This window comes from Rhea pennata, chromosome 3, assembly GCF_028389875.1.
Source record: "Rhea pennata isolate bPtePen1 chromosome 3, bPtePen1.pri, whole genome shotgun sequence".
In the NCBI taxonomy this organism is placed as follows: Eukaryota; Metazoa; Chordata; class Aves; order Rheiformes; family Rheidae; genus Rhea; species Rhea pennata.
Genome location: NC_084665.1, coordinates 67,081,624 through 67,102,258, shown reverse-complemented (window position 1 = coordinate 67,102,258; position 20,635 = coordinate 67,081,624). Strand labels below are relative to the sequence as shown.

At 35.9% G+C, this 20,635-nt stretch overlaps 1 protein-coding gene across 6 annotated transcripts in view; it reads left to right on the top strand.

Annotated features, from left to right (window-relative positions):
* Positions 1 to 20,635, top strand: part of EYA4 (EYA transcriptional coactivator and phosphatase 4) — a 157,318-nt gene that overhangs the window by 16,997 nt on the left and 119,686 nt on the right. For all 6 annotated transcript variants that reach the window (XM_062570896.1, XM_062570893.1, XM_062570897.1 and 3 more), the window contains exon 2: positions 1,740 to 1,838. In XM_062570896.1, coding sequence (XP_062426880.1) covers positions 1,806 to 1,838 — 33 coding nt within the window. In that variant the 5' untranslated portion in view covers positions 1,740 to 1,805. The remainder of the gene's footprint in view (positions 1 to 1,739; positions 1,839 to 20,635) is intronic.

Here is a 20,635-nt window from a genome sequence, read left to right as displayed (position 1 = left end):
ATTTGGTCTAAATGCAGTTGGCATAACTACTATTATAAAAATCATTGTGTTAGCAGTTGGTTATAATCAGCAGCTTTATCTAGGCTCAAAATTTAGCAGGATTTAGCTGATGATATCTTAAAGCATTAGAAAAAATATTGATAAAACATAATTCAGAATTTTATTTTTAGAAAACTTCAGTAATAGAATATTTGAATTTTGAGATAACATAAAGATGAAAGAGAGAGCCCCAGTGAAACTATTATAATAGAGCATGTTTGTGCAAAAGATGCATTTAACAGATTATATGTGCAAGGATTAAAACAGGCTTGTCTTGCAATTCAGTAAATATAAAAATTACTGAGAGTCAAATTTAAAACTAATACGAGTGCCATATGTAATTATGCATTCCAGTGTGTTTATTTTATTTGTATCATCTGCAGGTTCTTTTCTTGCTACATGGAGTTGCCTGGCATTTGTTCGGTTGTCAATATTAACAGTGTGAAAATAATCTATTTGCGTCTGAATTTTGGGATGAACAACACACACAAACTGTGGGTGAAACATAGTTTGTTCTTAATAATAAAACTGCTGTCGGACTTACATGCTGAAGGTTTATTTAAAATATTGAAAAATTTAGTTTTTAAGGAAAAAATGTCACAATCATCCAGTGATTTCAGTGAGTTTTGGTTAAGTTCACGATTAATAAGGAAAGAAAGATGAATATGGGCCTCTCGTGATATGATTACTAGTTAAAATTTAAAACAAAAGTTAATACAAAGATAGACCCATAATACATTCGTGTGAGTGGGAATATTCCTAGGTAGTATTTTCTTCATGTACTTTGTTGATAAACAGATCCATATAAATTTAGTTTATGTGGATGCCTTAACATGTGCATTTGCATACCGTTATACATTTCAGTTTCAGTTTTGTTTCATAATGTTATGATTACTGCTATATGAAATATCCCTGGCACATGTTGTATTCTAAATTATTCAAATCCGCTCACAACTCTCAAGTGGATCTTTCCTGAGAACGGAGACTGTGATGTAACTGTGGTTTTATAACTAAGGTTACCGTAACTGGTACTAGGCAGATCTGTTAGAATGCAAAAGTTTCATATTTAAGATCTCACTATTTGATGAGAGCGATTTAACCCTATGGGAGGAGGCATATATGCATTGTAGATAATTAGGATAATGTCTATCATTTAGCACATCGTAGGGAGCTGCTTATTTTAAACCACCTTGTGTATTTTATTTAATCCTAAAGGAATTTAATGGACCTTAGAGAGAGGACTTCATGCTTATAATTGCATAATAGCCCTTTTCTGCCAGACACTTGATGACTAAGAGGTTATCATTAAATGCGTATTAAGCATCTTTGTTCTGTATTCCATAGTCAATTTTCTAGTATGTTCTCCCAAGGGTTATCCTTTCTTGTCTGCCTAAATAGCTGCCTCTGTTAATGTAGCTTTTATATTTTTTGTATTCTTATTTTTTTTTCTTGTAGGAGTTGAAAAATTATTACTGAGATGTGTTTGTGTTTGTGTTTCTGTATTTTAGATAGCTTCCTAAAATAATAGTGGTTGTGCTGAAACATGTTGTGTGTTAGGTTTCACAGAACTCAGTGGGAACTTCGCTGCCGATTTCAGTGGAACCAGACCCTCAATTAAGGTGTTTGTATATTGCAGATTTGCCTTACAAGTCAAGACCACAGACTAACACATTTTATTTTTTCTCTCCTTTTTAATTTAGACCACTGAGCTATAAATTTTGAAGATAAGATAATTTGTGCTTGTGGGGGAAAAGTGAGTAACCTCCATGGAAGACTCTCAGGATCTCAGTGAACAGTCTGTAAGTAACAGTGTTGATAAACTTTATGAAATAGATTGAACTACATTCAAATCGTAGTTGAAGAGCTTTTACTTTAGAGTTGAGAATTTTACTAAGATTTTACTGAGATACTGGGAAAGCTTATGCTCTTCTAGATTCAGATCTTTTTGTAGTTCATACAAGGTTTTTAATCTTTTACCTATTAAATATTAGAATTACATAGGATTTTGCAGAACTTAAATTGTAGGAGTGCTGATGGATATAATTTAGGTATACTGGAAGAATAAAATGTTAAAACAGAGCACAGTGGTGTGCCTTGCTCAGGTTGTTTTATCAAGCTGTACATGGTCTGGCAGTTTGGCCAAAGCAAACGTTACTAAAAACATGAACAAGAACTTTCAGATGATTAGATTGTTGCAGATGACTTTAATTAATTATTTTAGGATTCTCTTGGATTTCAAGAGATTTGTGAGAATTGGCAGTGTATCTCCCTGTCCTATATCAGATGCAGATTCCCCTTGTCATTGGTGAAGTAGCTGGGAAAAACAGGGTAGTCATTTTTTTCTCCTTTTCTAATTCTTAAGTTCCTTTAAAGATACAATCTCTGAACTACTTCTTTAGCAATCAGGATACAGTTCTGAGGAAGTAGCATATTCTGGTCAAATCTAAAACTGGCTGGGGCTTGCCATCCGAAGTATTGGCTTCATTTTTAACATTTTTAATTTATTATGGTCACAGTATTGGAGGGTTTTGTAAGCAGCATGTTGCCAAAAGTGTCAGCTTGGGATTGGTGTACTAAAGATCAGTAAAAGGATTTTGTATTTAAATTTCTGACGTATTGAAAGATGTTTTCCATGTAATAAACTAGTTGTAATGTATTTTTATAGCAGAGACTTTTATGAGTAACACAAGTGCAAGGAACTGAGTATTTTAAAAAATGAGAGAGAAATGTCTGAAAATAGACATTTTAAAATGTCTTTTTTTTTTTTTTTTTTTTTTTTTTTTTTTTAGTAAGGAGTACTTTGCTCCTGAATGGATAGCTCATATCTGGGACTTTATCTTGCAATAGAGTTTTATTGCTGATTTATAATGAGATGGAACTGGAAGCTCATAACAGCATCTTAAGTCATCATGGTGGCACTACTTGGGACAGCTGCATTTATTTATGCATTTAAACTGTTCCCAACCAAAACTTTAGAGCATGTAAGAGCTATGTGGCTTCATAATTTAATAAAGTTTTATAAAGGTCATAAAAGATTAAGCAGAAGTTCTTGTCTCTTAGCATGTGAAAATTATTTTATGTAATATGCATCGTACAGTTATTAATAGGAAGTAGATGAGCTAGTTTAGCTTAGTGCAAAAATATGTTTTTCTTAGTAGTTAAGATGTTTTTGGCGTGTTGGAGGTCTGATAAATGCACACTTTAATAGCTATTTTATTACTTTATGGCAGTCTAATTTCTGTAGTATTTTTCATCGTTACTCCATGGCTTTATGCTAATATGTGAAAATGGTCTTGCAGATTAAAAATTGAGGTGAAAGTTGCACTATGATACTTGTATATGGAGAAAGAATTTGCCGTCCTTATACTACTGTTAGTGTCACAGGGTGACATTAATTCAAGGCAAGCGTTTATTCTTCTGTCTTTTTGGTAAGCGGTGACAGAGCCTCAGCAGAATAGGCGAGAAGAGTCCCCTTTCATTACCCTTGCTATCCTAAGTATGCATCCAGAAATATTAAGCACTATCCTAGGAAATGGATTTGTGATTTGAACCCTCTCTGCCTAGAGCAGATACTGAACCTCAATTTCCTGCTTCGTAAGTCTCTTCATTGTTTTGTCATGATTAAACTCTTCTCACAGCCAAGTTTTAAGAAATAAAATAGTGGATCTAGCTTAGAAGCCACAGGGCAGGACTGTGGGCTGGAGATCCCAGGTGGAAAGAGGTGTTCTCGATCACAGACTTAGGTGGTTCAAGCTCCTGGGAAGTATCAGATCCTCTACCTCTTGTGCTTGTGCTGTACTGGTGTTTTGTACTAGTTAGCTCTAGGGAGTTCCTGCTTATCACACAGGATTTCTGGTTCGTCACGTGTTTCAAGGAGTGTAGGTACTTAAGTTCAGCTGCAAGATTTCACTCTGATGGCTAGGTGCATAGGATTTACATACTGGAAATTCTAGGAGCCTAATAATCTAGCCTGTACTGAGAACACATTAGACTGTGTGAACAAGCCTGAATGCAAGATCTATGTTAAAACTTGTGCTGGCTTCTTGCCCTGAGTATTCTAGTCCTTGGTTATTTGAAAGATTGGCTGTTTCTGCAATTGAGATAGTTCCGAGAGCACTTGCTGTTGGATAGTATGTTTGATGGACAGTTGGGTTTTCCAAATAGAGAGATTCCTTTTTTGGATTCGTTTTCCTGAGCTGTTCGTGAGAACCTTTCATCTTCAGGAAGGGAGGCCAGGCACAGTTATTTGGATTAGTTGAATAACAAGGATAATTTTTGAGTTTTATATTTAAGAAAATAAATAATGCTCATTTCTGCAAGTAAGTAGTCCTCCTTAAGTATAGTGGAGAGTGTAGCTTATATTCTGACAACCTTTTCCATAATTTTGAGATCACTAATACTATTCTAACTCAAGTTTTTGTTGTTCACTCTGTCTTCTTTTAAAATAAGCTAATAATTGATTGGTTCTATGATTCCCATCCTTAAACTATTTCACAGTCAGTTGAAACTCATATGATCAGAAGTATGAGCAATTTCATAGCATCCCAGCTATTGTTTGATAAAAAAATTCTTCCATCTTAGTCCTGGAGAAGTGACCGCATGGCCACATGGCGCTTCAGAAATCTAAGTGAACCCCTGTTCTCTGAGCCTCTGGAGCAATTGCATTTGACTGAAATGAGCAGCTGCTGTGTTTCTGAGATGCCTGTTTGATTAGCTGTAATACATACACCGTTTATTGTATTATGTCACTAATTTATTTTTCCTATTTTTATTTGTAGTAAATTCATTGCTCTTGCTACATTTCAAATCCTTATGCAGTGACTGACCAGAAGGTTATATGAACTCCTTACTTGCAGTCCTGTCTTCATACTGTAAAGCCACTGTACTGAAAAATCTACCCTACTTGCTTTCTTTTGCCTTCTCTCCCCCCTAGTCCCACGTGGCAAAGATGAGGGAATCTAGTCTTAAAACTTGCGCAGTGATCAAGATAGAGTCTGAAACAATCACTTTATTAGTGAAGTAAGGCTTACCATACTTAAGGTTTCCTATGTTTACACACAACTTCGTAAATAATTATCTGTAGATGACGGACATTGCTACCTGGCACAGAGGAAAGCTGGGACCCATCAGATGCACTTCAGTTCTAGCTGGGTTTGGCAGGCAGCATGGAATGGGCTGGGCAGGGGTTGTAGGTGGTGTCGTACCTCTGGCACCTTACCTCTGGGCTGAATCCTAGAGAGTTCAGGACTCCCATTTTCTTTCCCAGTTCTGGTGCAGAATATGCTTGTACATTCATGTGCAGAAGGCAAATTAGCTGTTCATTGATAATAAAGTTCAATTTAAGAATATCCTGGAAGAAAAGAAAGAAAATAGTAAGACATGTATTTCACAGAGGGAAATAAACGAATGGTTCTTTCTTTATATTCTGGTGTGACATCTGTCACCATGTACAGGCTGCTACTTATAAAGTAAAAAAAAATTAAAACTACATAAGTTGATTTTACACAGAGAGAAAAATGTATTGTTAATAATAGTAATTGCCGTAGATTTTATATGCAACATATAAACAAATGTAAGCGATACAATGAAGTACATCAATTTTACTTACTATTGCCCTTTTTTCAAAATACTCTGATTTTTGCTACGTGCTAACTAAAAATACTCCTCCAAAAGATGCATGTTAAAATTTCTTCTGTTCAGTTTTGCAGTGTGAGAGAAGGAAACTTTACAGATTTTGCATTCAGGAAGAACCTTGCATTTAAGAAACTTTTGTAAGATTGCTTTTGGAGATTTTTAATAAGATGATAAAAGATAGATAAAATAATGTTAACAATTCTGTTGTGTCTTGCTGTAGCAAACAATCATAGCTTTTTATTTTATTTTCATCTCATTCTTATTTGCTGTTCAATCTGTATTAGTAGAAGAAAAATAATTTGGCTGCTAACTTGCTAGTTTAGGGTTTCGAAGGGCCTTATTAGAAACTGATGTAATTTCATCCTCTGGCCCTTTTATGTAACAGACTGCATATTTAGATTACTTCATTTTAACCTAGAATTAAACAATAGATTGCAGTACTGTAGGGCAGAACGCTAGCGGATGTGTGAGACATAAACCAAATGAACCTATTTCTCATTTTTGTGGTGTGTGGACACTTACTAACATTGTGCACTAGGTAAGTTACTCATTTTTCACCAGACTATATAGACTAGCATATCTGTTCTTGCATTTATGCCTCTACTTGTAGCTGGACAATTCCTGGTAACATTTTTGGGCAGTATCGTTTCCATGATTTTTAACACATGAAGGTGTCAGATGTGATCCTCTTGCAGATCAGTTTTCAGTTTTAGTTAGTTCATTGTCGCTTAGTCCCCAAACCTGCTGTTTTTATCACGGCTGTGCTGTGTTCCAGCCCTCTGAGATGGGCAGTCTTCTCGCACTGTGGAAGTTAGTGTTGTGCTTCAGCAGGAGCTAATTTCAGTGAAATTAAAGTTATTCTAAGCTCTTATCTTGTTTAAATGTCTATCATTCTATTTCTTTACTGCTTCATAGCATGTTGTGGTTTGTATCCCCATAATACCATTATTTATAGGACTTACTATATTACAGGCAATTCATCTTGTAGTCAAATTGCAGAATCATAGAATTGTTAGTTGAAAAGAACCTCTGGAAGTTATCTAGCCTAACTTCCAGTAATGAATTGTTGGCATTTTGCTGAAATATTTCATTGTTATGAAAGCCATGGGATTTATTAAACATCAGTGAGTACCTTCCGAAGGAATTACAGTTTAGCAAGCAAAAATGGTTGCCTTAATGAATCATTATTTGCTTTTAACTAAAAACAATCACTGAAAAAAATGGCATAATTTGAAGTCAAAGTAAAACTCAATATGTCTTTTGAAGGTATGTTCTGGAGCATTTTAGGGAGTTTCTTAGATATTTTCTTAAACCTTTTATAGACACAGAAATTGGCACAGTGACATGGCTTGTGATAGAAGACCCCAGATTACCACCCACTTTGAATTACAGTGCATGAAGAAAAAGATGCTCCACCAAGACTCCTGATCTCAATTCTAATAGGAAAGTGTTGAATCTTACACACTACCGCAAAGTTGAGGGAAAAGCATCAGTATTATTCTTTCCCCCCCCTGTAATACCTTTACATATGGCACAATAATCCCTGTGACACGTAAGTGTGTGTTTTACTTTGCCCTCTTCTGTTTCAGCATTCTGTGATTTATATACCATAATCCACCAGTGACGAATTTGGACAAATTTCAAAAACCACATTAGCGATTGTTTATGTATTGTATTTTTTTTCTGATTTGCTGTTCGCAGACTATGTCAGACGAAGCTCAGAAGCAGATGATGCATTCTGACACTTTGAACAAAGTAGGATCATTCACATTTTATATAATCTCATAATTGGAGAAATACAGCTTAGTGTTGAGCAAAGATACAAACATTCACTGTTGATACACATGTAATAGAAATGTGCATATCTTCTGAGTTAAGTAAAAGATAAAATGATTTAAAAGCAGTTTTCTTCAAAAGCTAAGTAGTTTCTGTCTTCAAAAATATCCAAGAGAATGTAATAGAATAAAGCAAGAATAATCTTGCTTTGCAAGATGGGGTGGGAAAGGAGGCTGACAAACAGATAGAAATGTTCGTGTCTTTTGGTACTGTCATGTTTCCTCTGGTTCAGCTCTCCACCTGTTTTCTGGAAGACGTTACTAAGTCAGCATCAGAGGTTGTGGAAGGGCAGTGGAAAGGTATTGTATGGGCTGTTTTTAATAACAAGGGAAACCAGTAGAAGAAATATGTTCTGTTGCCACATACTGTCCTTGGAGTGCTGACAAAGACTGGCTGACACATAGCTGCTCTATAGTTTATTATGACTAGTATTCATGGCTCCAGAGAGGCCCTAGACTGGAATTTTAGGGATACTTGGGAAAATTTCTACTTCCATCAGCTACATGAGCTTCCCTCAAAATAGATACTGTCTTCTGCACATGGGGCTCTAGAGTTTCTAGATACATTAAATTTTATATTAACAATGATGTTGTAGCTCTGATGATCTACAGAGATTAGAGGCAATTTTTATAGATGAGATAGTATCTTTAAGAGGTGATACCACTGGAAAAAATGGAAGACAATTGCAGGTACAAAAATACGTTCTCAGAGTCTGAAAACTGGGCAGACTTCTGGATGCATGAGACCTTATTTGTGACATCAACAAGGGCTTATTTATGTAAAAAGAAATGTGTATCTATGTGTTTATATGTATGTTTTGAAACATCAGCTAGTGTAATAAAAGGTGTTGTTTCTCCCATTCTCTTCAGAGAACAGTGCTTCTCTGAATTAAATCACCAATATCTGACAGACACATTGCCAGCTTTGCAGCTGGATTCTGGATATTAGATATAACACTTGATAAGGCATTTAAAATGCCAAATTTTTAAAATGCAATATTTTAAATGGATACTAAGATTATATTTTAAGTTCATAATTCATCATGAAATTTCAAAGGATATTCATGTCAGTCCTGCATGAGAATGCAAAATATGAATATTATGATTTCCTTAGGACAGTGGTTGTGCATCAGCTTAGACTTGTGATTTTGACTGTGTTCAAGTGATGTCATGTCCAGAAATACTGTCTTCTTAAATAAAAATGGCTCTGAGTTCTGCTGACTCATACAAAACATTTGACCATGTGGCAGTGAATCAATCTACTATAGCCTTTTCATTTTTGTGTGATTTTGTTACTTTGTAAGGCTAAAAACCTAGTGCTTTCTTGTCTATTAAATAACTATGTCTACATTTTCATGTGAAAGTGTGGATTACAATGAATACATACTTGGTTTATTCTCATTTGATTATTGTAAAAAGCCCTAAAACAGCAGTGCAGTGAAGAATGTGTGGGACTTATGGGATGTGATTAAGCCTATTGAAATCAAATGGGATTTCTCATGTGCTTTAAGTTAGGCATGTGCATAAGTACTTTTCTGGAAAAGACTTGGAAATATATTATAAAATAAAAGCCATAATTTCAGAAATATTTTATTAGCAAACACTTTTGAATGATTTGTGGCTATGAATAATATTTGTTTAGCATTATATAGCAGTCATGGTTTCTTTCTTCCTTCTGTAGTAATTTTTTTCTGAGCTGTACCCTCAGTATCTGAGTGGTTGACTTGGAAGTCAACTTTTATTAAAAAAGAAAAGAATGATAGGGAGAAATGTTAACATTTTAAAATAATAAAATGGCACTAGATGAAAAATCTAACTTTACAGACATGTTTTATAAAATATGTCTTAAACATACTGTGCATATCTAGGCCCGTTAAACCACAGCCATACCTTTGTCCCCTTTTATATGAAGTTAAATCTCTAGCAACTTAAATATGAAAAAGTTTAAAAGCATTGAAACATTACAGCTATAATGGGTAAAAATATTTTTGCCTTAGTATAACTTAAGGCAGAATTTGTCCCAGAGGATCCCATTGAAGAAGCAATAGAGAACTTGTGTATTACTTATTTTATTATTTATTTATTTGTAAAATTATTTGTATTAAGATCAGTTATATTTATTTGTGGTCCATATTCTACCCTCCTACAAGCAGCACGCAATGCCAGATCAGGATACTACAGCCACAGCATGCATTGCAAAAGTGGGTTTAGCAATGGTCATGCTTTAGTCCGAGAAGCTCACCTGCTCATATGTAAAGCATCATTGCAGTTGAGAGCCAGAATTTTGTGTTGGGATGTAACTCTTAGGAAGGCAATTCCTGGACGAGAAAGATAGTTTATTTCAGCTGAGACCAGAGCTGGCTGAACAAGGCTTGCTTATATGTGGCAGCAGTCCTATTTTGTATACACACATGCATATGTTAACTGCATCCTAGTACTGGTTTCAGGATATGTAAAGAAAAACCAGACCAGAATGTTCTTGCTAATGAGCTGATTATTGCTTATATGTCAGCTAAAAACAGGGCTGAGAAGTACTCTGAACCATCCTGTCCTGTAGCATTTAAGAACTTGTTCTAGGAATTTGTCCCAGAAAGCCTGTGATACCTCTAGAAAAAATTTTATGTTTCAGTGGAGTCAAGATTTTTACCCTTTGGAAAAGTTTAATGTGCTTTGTGCTTCATGTAGTGAAAGAAAAGCCATATACTGAGATATATACAGTCTCACAGTCAGATGTTTTTTATAGTGTAAATTTTCACTGGTATGCACTCAACTCTGTATAGCAAATAGTGATGTTGTGCAGTGTTAAAAGGTGAAGAATATTTTGATATCATATACATGTTATCAGTGCAATACTTCTAGTATGTTCAGTACTCTGTGGGGCTTATCTGTCCAGTTTCTGAAAGACTATATAACACTGTGTTCCAGCACTGAGTGAAATCCTTTTTTAATGTTACGGAGAAGATGTTCATTTTCGTTCTTTTCTTTAATCCTTGTTGAGAATAGATCTACAGAAATTAGAATTTGGTAAGATCAAAAGGAAGAAAATCTGCTGTGCAGTGAGTGTTAAAAGTGAGTACTAAAATGTGGATTTGTCTCATTGAGATCCTTCATGGATCCTACTTGTACTCTTCCTTAGATGTAGGTATTCTGTAGTTAGTGTTTTCATGTGTGTTCTCAGCATGCTGTTTGCTGTACCTTGGACCTACCAGGCAGACCCAGAAGGTACTTTGGAAAAGTATCTCTATTTCAAACATTACAGGACCTGGAAGAAAGGTATGTTTTGATCCCTATTGCTTCGTTCCTCTGCCTGCTCTACTCTGCCTTCCATCCTCAGTCCCTAAAAGCTCCACTGGATGTGGAAGTTTTGAGGAATATTTGATATGATTTGGCAAGGCAGTATGGAGCTGAAGTGTTAAACCTGAATCTTCACTTCCACGATCTGAATCTTAGGTTAAATATGGATAGGTGAGTGTTAACTGACCCTAATTTTTCCTTTTTGTTTTTTGTAGAGATTGCAGTGACTAATAGGAGTTCATGAAAAAATACTTCTATAGCACAAATTTTCAGTCATTCCTGATTCTGAGAAACTGTGTTTGGCTTCAAATTTTTCATCTTTGATTCTGGTCCACATGAAAGTTTTGTTTATGTGCTTCGGTCGAAACATACAAGGGAAGAAGATAAAGCGAACGCCCTTTTCCTGTAAAATTTTTAAAAATGGTTTTCTTACTTCATTTAGCAATGCTGTTTAAAAATACTAGTTTTTAAAGTTTCAATTTGACATGTAGTCACTTTTCCTGAAGGCTTGTTCATGACTTTGTTTACTTAGTAAACACACAGTTGGTGAACCTTGTATTGTTAGACCTGGCAGTGTAAATACTAAATTCTGCCGTTAAAGTCTGTGGTCTGTGAGTATTTGTATGCTTAATCAGTTTTTAAGAGTTCTTTATACTGACTCTGCATAAATAGCCTTTTGTATTTATTGACTCATGTAGGATTACCTGGAAAAATGACTTTTTTTTTCATTAAACGGTGATTCTCATAATGGCTCTCTGGCAGCTAGGAAAACCTCTTATGGCTCTTTGCTCCTTTTTCCACTTGTTTTAAGGTTCTTACCGTACTGTTAAAAGCCTTCTAGTAGGCTGTGGATTGAGTGCAGCATGCTGCAGTGGACTGGTGGGAATAGTTGCCTATAGACTAACAGCTCTACAGCCCAGTTTCTGCAGTTTCCTTTCTCTATAAATAGGAACACTGTGTCGGTTTGCTGTGATTTCTAAGCCTTTTTGATTTATCAAACTAGGGCAGCACTTGTTTAAATGAGAAGATGTTCTTGAAATAATATTTTCAAATAAAAGCCGATAAATGAATTTCTGTGACGTCTGACTGTAGGAAGATGAGTGGAATATGTCACAGCTGGGTACAGACCAGGTACACCAGCGTTAGAGACTTCATGTGTCCTTTCTCTGGAGAATATATCTAAGTAAGTAACCTGGGGACATATAGGAACTCTATTTGAACACTTCTTGCACTTTTTCAGGAGATGTGCTTTGGGTGGTACTGCTTCATGAGCAGGAACTGTGCTGCCCATTCCCATTTCTTTTTTTTTCCATCACTGCCATCATATTTTATTTGATTTTTTTATGATAAAGTTGTTTATGTATAGCCATTTGCTATACATATTGTGTGAAGTGGTGACTGAGGAAGATGAGGCAGAGTATGGGAGTAGATCCTTCTTCCTCACCAATGGCTTCTCAAGTTTTAGTTGTCATTCTGAGGTTTATTAGGTGTAAAGTGGTAATTGTGAAATTTCCTTCCCAGCAGTTCAGCTGTTTGCTTAACTGGCATAGGCTGTTATTTCCTCTCCTCCTCTTAGTCTTGTTTTATTTCAGATATGACATAAATTTGACTGCATGCCAACTTTTAAAAGAATGGAATTAAAGTAATTCTGCAGTGAAATCTGTAGAGTGTTTTTATCATCCGAGGGAGCGATGTGATTGAGACTTACCAGTTAGTTATCATGTTATGATGTATTTTAAATCAGTCAGTATTAATTGTATTTATTTCAGTGGCCTCTATAAAATGATTCAAATTTACCACTTATGCTTTATATGGTCTTATGTATTTATTTTACATTCATTCTATTTTATTGTTTCATTTTCATGTAGGTAGGCTTATGTGTAAAGATATTAAACACCTCTTAAATCTTCTTTTTGGCTTTAATTGCCAAGTATAGTTCTACGATAAGCAAAGAATCAAATAGTTAAAATCTCAAAAAAAACTTCTCCAGAATAGAATTAAGAATTTCAAAACCAAGAAAGATTGTACCTTTTGTTCATACCACATAAGACAACTTTCACAGGTTTTTGCAATTAAAATATAGTGAAAAGAAAAAGCTAGCACATATAACTGTCATGGAGAATGCATAGATTATTTTTAATGCATATTATGGTTTTCAAATTGCATTAAAATATTCCAGATGTAATTACCAACACAATCAAATATGCTATTTTTGTATGACAAAGTGTTTTTATATTTTCATGATGAAAATTGAAGCTCAGTATTAGGAGGAGAGAGGGGAGAAGCTCTTGTAAATGAGATGGTATTTTTTTATTTCATGATTGTCTTAGTAGACTAGCTTAATGTATGTAAATGTTTTCCACTGTACATGCTTTTTCCCCAAATTCACAGTAATAAGAACAAAGCTGGTTGAGACTGCAGTCTTATGATCAGTGTTCCTATTAATATTTCTATAGTCATGACAGTCAGTGAGCCCATCTAGGGGTACTCACATTTTGTTAATTTTGTTGGTTTTATTTCTGATCAACATTAAAGGGTCAGTTAGTGCACTCACAGGGCTCTCTGTGCTGCTAGGTGTCAACTGCCCCTTCATAGAATCAGTAAGGTTGGAAGGGACCTCTGGAGATCATCTAGTCCAACCTCCCTGCTCAGCAGGGTCACCTAGAGCATAGTAGACAGGGTTGCGTCCAGGTGGGCCTTGAAGATCTCCAGAGAAGGAGACTCCACAACCTCTCTGGGCAACCTGGTCCAGGGCTCCGTCACTCTCACAGGGAAGAAATTCCCCCTCACGGTCAGGTGGAACTTCCTGTGCTTCAATTTCTGCCCATTGCCTCTTGTCCTGTCACATGGGACAACTGAAAAGAGTTTGTCCCCGTCCCCTTGACACCCTCCCTTCAGGTACTTGTACACATTGATAAGATCCCCCCTCAGTCTTCTCTTCCCCAGGCTGAAGAGGCCCAGCTCTCGCAGCTGTTCCTCATAGGCAGATGCTCCAGCCCTCTGACCATCTTCAGAGACCTACGCTAGACTCTCTCTAGTAGCTTTATGTCTGTCTTACAATAGTTCCTATAGTAGCTCTTATAATAGCTCTTATAGTAGCTCCATGTCTATCTTCAAATTCTGTCTTACTGGGTGTGTTGCCTCAGTGGCAGCTATGGACTCTTGGGTCCATTTTGAGCATTTGAAGTCCACTTGCTCACCTGCTGGTCACCCTGGACCTTTCCTGAATGCTCTTAATCTCACTTATTTCAAAGACCAGCTTCACTTAGCCTTTACTAGCCTCATTGTACTGGACTCAGAAGTTTATGCTCTCGGGGTAGTACATTAGTTAACACTGTGTACTGTCAGTAAAATCCTATATGCAGGCATCTAGCTGTTCAGGACTTGAATCCAACCAGTTTCCTTGTGTATACAATGAATCAATTTCTTGTACTTGGAGTCATACATTTACCTACTGATGATCAGCTTCCATTAGGTATCTGTTATCTACTTTTGAGGCGATTATTACTTAGACCACTAAGCTCAGGCTCCAGTCATTAGCACATTCATGTGTTCAGCTTATGGTATCTTAAATTTTGTATTTGTTTATTTCTTACTCTGTACAGTCTTTTCCATGCAGTTCTGGAGGCTCTGGCTCTGTACTAGTCAGCCAGTTGATGGACTATAGACATCCTGCTCGTTACCCAACTGCTTATCTATCATGATCTCAAACTCATTGCCTAAGTTAACTAGATTTGACAGTGAGTCTTCATGTTCTTCTAGTCCTTCCTCAGAAAAGTAAACTTTAGTCTGTAGCAAGGCTTTTGTACCTAGAAGATGCATACAAATGAATCTGATTTTTCTCTTGTTTACCTTGTAGCTATCAAGATGCAGGTGGTTCATATCCTCATCTTATTATTTCAAATGGAATACAACTGTGTGATTATTAATGAATGGCAACTTATTTCATATACTTCAAGGCATTACAGGTGGATATCATAGGCTTTTGAAGAGCTGATATCATGCAGAATTTTGTGCATGACTCACAAGGAATCCTGAATATAAATGAATTGAAGGAAATAATAAAGTTTTTCTTGTAAGATGCTAACTTTAACCTGGAGATAACTGCAAAGTAAAATAAGCAGTAGAGAAAATAGTCTTTGTAGGATTAAGTTATGTGATGAATAGTTCATGCCTTATTGACTGATCATTCATAAACCTTTTATCTCTTTCTTTTTAGTACTAAAGTTCAATAGTACTTAATTGTGCAAAATTAAAACCAGTCCGAATGCAGGATTTTCCTGAATATCAGCACTGGCCTGATTATTCCCATATAGAAGTAATTCCTAGTGCTAATTTAAACAGAGTAGGTTTAGTTAATATTTTGAAGATCTTATCCTGAATAATTTACTGAAAATGTCAAAGTTCATGTAATTTGGCTATGTATTAGAATATGTACATAGTAACAGATGTATTGTAATAGGAATTGCATGCTTTAGCTGCTTTTGTAATGCTGTTAATGTCTTCTATTTTGGATATTAACCTTATAAAGAGTTCTGTTGAAAGTCTTAGTGTTGAGCTACAATAAGTAAGGCTGTGAATAACTGGCTAATAGGATATCCTGCCAAATCTAATCAGATTTGAAGAAGTAATTCATTTATCTGCTGTTGATGTGTGTGGAAAATTTGCAGGCCTGCTTTTTACTTATTTTATTTTTTTTGTCTAAATAGCTGTATATTGATAAAGGAAGACTGATTTTTCTCTAAAATCTTTGGCGTTTTATATATTCTTTAGTAATGGAGGTGTAGCTAGTGGGTCACTGTTTCTTTTTTATGACTACAAAAGCTGAATATGTGTATAGAGTCTGATCCTAACCTAACCAATTTTTAGTTATGGAGTTGTAATATTCACGTGTTGTGGAAAGCCTATCAGTAGGAATGTCAGGAAGAGCTACTGTGCTTACATGAGCTAAAAAAAGGCAGACAAAAAAGGTATATTTAGATGGGGCTAATTTCTACTTTTATCTTCTGTGGTGTATGGGAAATAGTATATTTTGTCAGACAAGGAGAACTTGGTGTGGTCTATGTGATAAAGTACATAATGATAAAAAGCGGACTGTAATGATTGGAGAGCTTGTATTAAATTGTCCTTCATGTATGAATGAATTTCTCATATTTATGAGAAGCTCACTATACATCAGAGAGCCATTTGTAAAACTTTGTCTCTAAATATATTTCCATTTATCAGTGCTCATGCAATTTAACTAAATCGGCACTGTGGCTATCGCGTGATTGTTGGGGCTACAAAACATGCCGTAACATTCACCCAGTTTACCCGAAAGAGTGCAGAGTTAAATAATAATTTTGATTATCACCAGAGTTGAGCTGTATTCAGTGCAGTCTTGGTTCACCTAACATGAAATGCGTTGAAGAGGAAGGATGCCAGCTGGTTGTAAAAGGGCTGAGGAGCAGGGCTCCGTGACGCAAACCCATCTGGCGTCTCCTAAGACCAGGAGCTGGCCTACAAGCTGTCTCCCTCCAGTTTCCAGTCATCTCAGGGGGCACTGGAGGCCTTTAGCCAGCATGATGAAATGCAGCGTCTGACTGGGGACGAGGCGCTATTGCGGCACAGGTGAAATTTGCAGCCGAGTGCTTGGCACGGCTCAACAATTACAGTCACAGCTAGCATGCTCTCAGAAAAAATTACAGAAAGCATTGACATTCACAATGCAGTCCAGTCAAGAGTGTATTTTTTAAAACCTCGTCCATAATGAGTACACCATAAAACTCAGGAGAAGGAGGGGAGGGGGAGACAGACCCTGCACAGCTGATAACCGCCATTGGAAGTCTTCCATTTATTTTTCTACGGAAACGGACATTTCCTTTCTTAGAGTTTGAAACTTCATTGCCTTTAATACTACTCAGCCTGCAGATTTTTTTTTTGTCTTTTTTTTGTCTTCTTTCAGTTCAGCCATTCCCTGCGTAGTGAGAGGAAGAGAATATAGTAAAGTTTTTTTTTTTTTTTTTTTTTTTCCCATGGGTAATATTTTAAGCTATTGTTCAAATGAAGAGACTCAGTTTGTGAGTTTTGGCTGTGCATGGATTTGGCCTTCCTTTCTACATCTGTGCCATGCTAGTTATCTGGCACCTTGGATTGGAAACATTTAACTGGAGACATTACAGCTTAAGCATTTTAATTTTAAATTTGTTTTTAGGCAAGGCTGTCCTGTAACTCTTAGCTAAGAGGGTTCAAAATGGAAAACATCAACAAAGTTGTTTATTTTAGTGAAATAGTATGACAGCTTTGAGTTACTAAAGCTTTTTCTTGCCTTCTTTTTAGTAAAAAAGGCTCGTGTAGCAAGGGCACTTGTTAATTCCTCTGAAGAGAAGGATTCCAGTGGATAGATCAGAAACAATGTCTGAAGTACAGAAGAATGACACTAGTATCTTGTAATTTTATCTGGAGAATTTTCCTTATTATATAGGAGGTGTTGTAAAATGTTGCCCATTTGGGTATTACAAATATTCTAAATACTGTACTATCAAGACATAGTTTTGTTGCTTCATGAATTACATTAAGACTAGAACTTAGAGTTGTTTTTTTATATACATATATTACACTCATATCTTCTGTAACACCTAGCTCAGTTCTTTTGAAAAATTTGTTTTCAGTGGAAGAATTTTTAGTGAAGCACATAAGTAGGAATGAATAGGTTATGGTGATTTTCGTGATAATTTTTAATGCTGAAAGTGAGCAAAAGATGGAAAGTATCATCCACTGAAAAAGAATAACCAAGTTTGTAAATGACAACTGTGAAGGTATTTTGACCAAGTATATGTCGTAACATAGAAAGGTGAAATACAGCGTGGTTTTCTGCTGTGATGAGTAAAACAATGATGATGTTCAGACATAACTCTTTGGCTGTTGTTTCTGCTAAGTGATTGAGTTTACGTTTCAGGTTTTATACTTTTCATGTTGCTGTTGTGAAAAAACGTCAAAGTGCTGTGACTGAGTACTTGAGAAATGAAGTAAGCACTGATTAGGAGAGGCTAATGGAAAATTGTTAGAGAAACAAAGTGATGCTGATGTTTGGTGGGAAGGACTGGAAAAGGGCAGCACCTTACTCTCCAGAAAATGTGAGGAAACTACTGTTTATATGGTTGATAGCAAGCTCCTGAATCCTCTTCTTAAGGACCCTTTAAAGTTGGTTTCTGACTGTTGAGAATCTCTGTTGAGATGCTTGACTCAGGTCAGAGCTTGTGTTCTTTCATGTTGTTTTCAACCCCTTTGATGTTTTGAGCTGACACGGTCTGCTTACAGTATTCATCCATCCTTATGCTACTGCCTGCTGGAAGAGAATGGAAGAATCAGTTTCTGTTATGCTAGTGCTGCTCTGTGCCTTAAAAGAATCCAGTTTCCTGCATATTGTGTTTTGCTTTGGTGCAGGTAAACATATCATGATTTCCCCGTTTATAGAAAAAATATTAATGGAAACTGTATTTCAGATAATTGAGCCATTATGCCATTATCTTGAAGCTGATTGAGGTGCAGATACTGGACTGTGCATGGAAAATCTCCAGCTGCTCAGTTGCCCTTGAAATTTAGTTTTGGAATCCTGTCTTCAGCAGATGACAGAGGACAAAGCAGGCAGCACAACTTGGTGTATAAATCTATGTATAAGAATAAGATTTTTATGATGGGGATGAAGATCTGTGCAGGAATCTTCTCTCTGACTGCTGCTCCAGAAACAAGGCTTTGGCACTTGGCTATGTAGAGGCATTACTATTAGGCGAAGACCAAAAATCTGCTTTCTCCCTTTGTCTTCCATAACCTGGGAGAACAAGCTAAGTAAAGTATACTGTAGACCAAGTTGTCTTGTTACCTGTATGTGTTAGTAATGCAACATGGTCAGTTTGCCTGTGTGACTTTTCCTCTTTCCCAGGAGAAAATGTCTCCCTTTAAATTAAAGCAGCACAATGACTGAATTACCCAAGGTCAGACACAACTGGGTTTGTGAGTTTGACATCCATAAGCTCCACTGGAACTTGGCTTTATTCCTCAGGCTTCCAATTTGACATCATATGGTACATGCTGTGAGGTTATAATGCACTGTAAGTCATAAACTTAATGATGTCAGATTAAAGGGGGAAATGGAAAAAAGATACATTTTTAGTAATAAACTGTAGCTGCTTTCCGAATGGAAAGAAAATGACAGAATAAATCATTCTCTCTTTTCTGGAGCTGACAAACTATTCTGCCAATAGTTTGGCAGAAAAAGTGACTATCAGAAGTGTAATAAGGAAAAAATGTATTGTACAGTGTGTATTATTTGGCTCTCTGTTCCACTGAAAAGATATATAACCAGGCAGATGCAGAGTGGGATGGCAAGTGTCCCTTCAGTGTCCCTTTCTATGCTTGCTGTACGTCTCTTAGTTGCTTGAACAAAGCTATTATATGTCATTTTAGTGAGAGAATTTACTATGGCGCAAGAGATACGACTGTGCTTGTTCTACACAGTAGCCACACAAGCAATGTGTAATAAATGAGATGTGCGTTTTCAGTGCGTGGAAATGTACATCACCTTGGCATAACTGCCATTTAAACAGTTCTCTTGTAGACGATATTTTTAAGCAAGCATAGGAAATAATAAATCTATTCTATCCACCTGTCTTTATTCTTTCTCTTAAAAGTGGATGGAGCTAAAAAGTCATTTATATAGAAGAAAAACAATTGCAAATTTCATTAGCAATGCAGTTATGCTAGTGGGAATGTTGTACCGAATGAAAAAATGACCATTTAAATACAAGCTTACTTTGAGTTGCAATGTATTATGTAAATCTTTGGGGAGCAGGCAAAAGTTCTTTCAGAATCTAGTTTATGATGAATAGTAGTCTAAGATTCATTAGTAGTCTCATTGTATGCCTACATATCCTGGATCCTGTCTTCAATAGCTAAATTTTGAAAAATATCCAATGTATGTGTTACTACCAAGAGATTTGTAGTATATTTCCGGTGGAACATGACATTCATTTTCTGCCCTCATAAAGAATCAAGTCATTGAATACTTAGTTTTGATAGCACTTAGATACTCTAATGACTTAGATATTTTACTTAAATGTATAGAGTGCCCTCTAAAAACATGAATTAAAGACTGAATCTACATATATTGAACATGACCAAAACACATGTTTTTAGTAAGCAGAACATGCCTATTAAGTGGAGAACCTAACACTTCTACATTATGCTAGCAGAGGTCTTCTGCTTAGGACAACAATGAATGTCATTGTTTACAAAATTAGCTTTATTTTATGAAATATTTTGCACTGCCTCATACAAAGTTGTACATTTTAAATCATTTAACTTCAAAAATGTAAAACTATTCTGCTACATATATGTAATGTCTACAATATTAAATAGTTTTTTGGTTTTTGAAAAAATACTACAAATGATACTAAGATTTTCTACCTCCAATAAAAAAAAAAAAAATCTTCCCCCCCCCATTCAGATGATGCTAGACTCTCTTTCAAATAGTTGTAGTCATCTGTATTAAAATGTTATTATTGTATATACTGTATAGTAGACTAAGTGCCTAAGACCAGTATTGCCTTTTGGCTTAAGAGCTATTACTTCCCCGGGACTCAAGTAATTGGCCAACTCTCTTCAAAATAAATAAATAAAAAAAGTTTAAAAAATAGGACCACCACAATTTTACAGTTGATACTGTCCTTTCTTGGAGTTGCGTTCTCTGTGTACATGTAACCTAGCAGTGTTTGCTTGTATGCAATTGAGAAATTTGTTTAAGGAATTGAAAAACTCCCTGTATCATGTAAAGAAAAGCACTTTACAGACTTGCT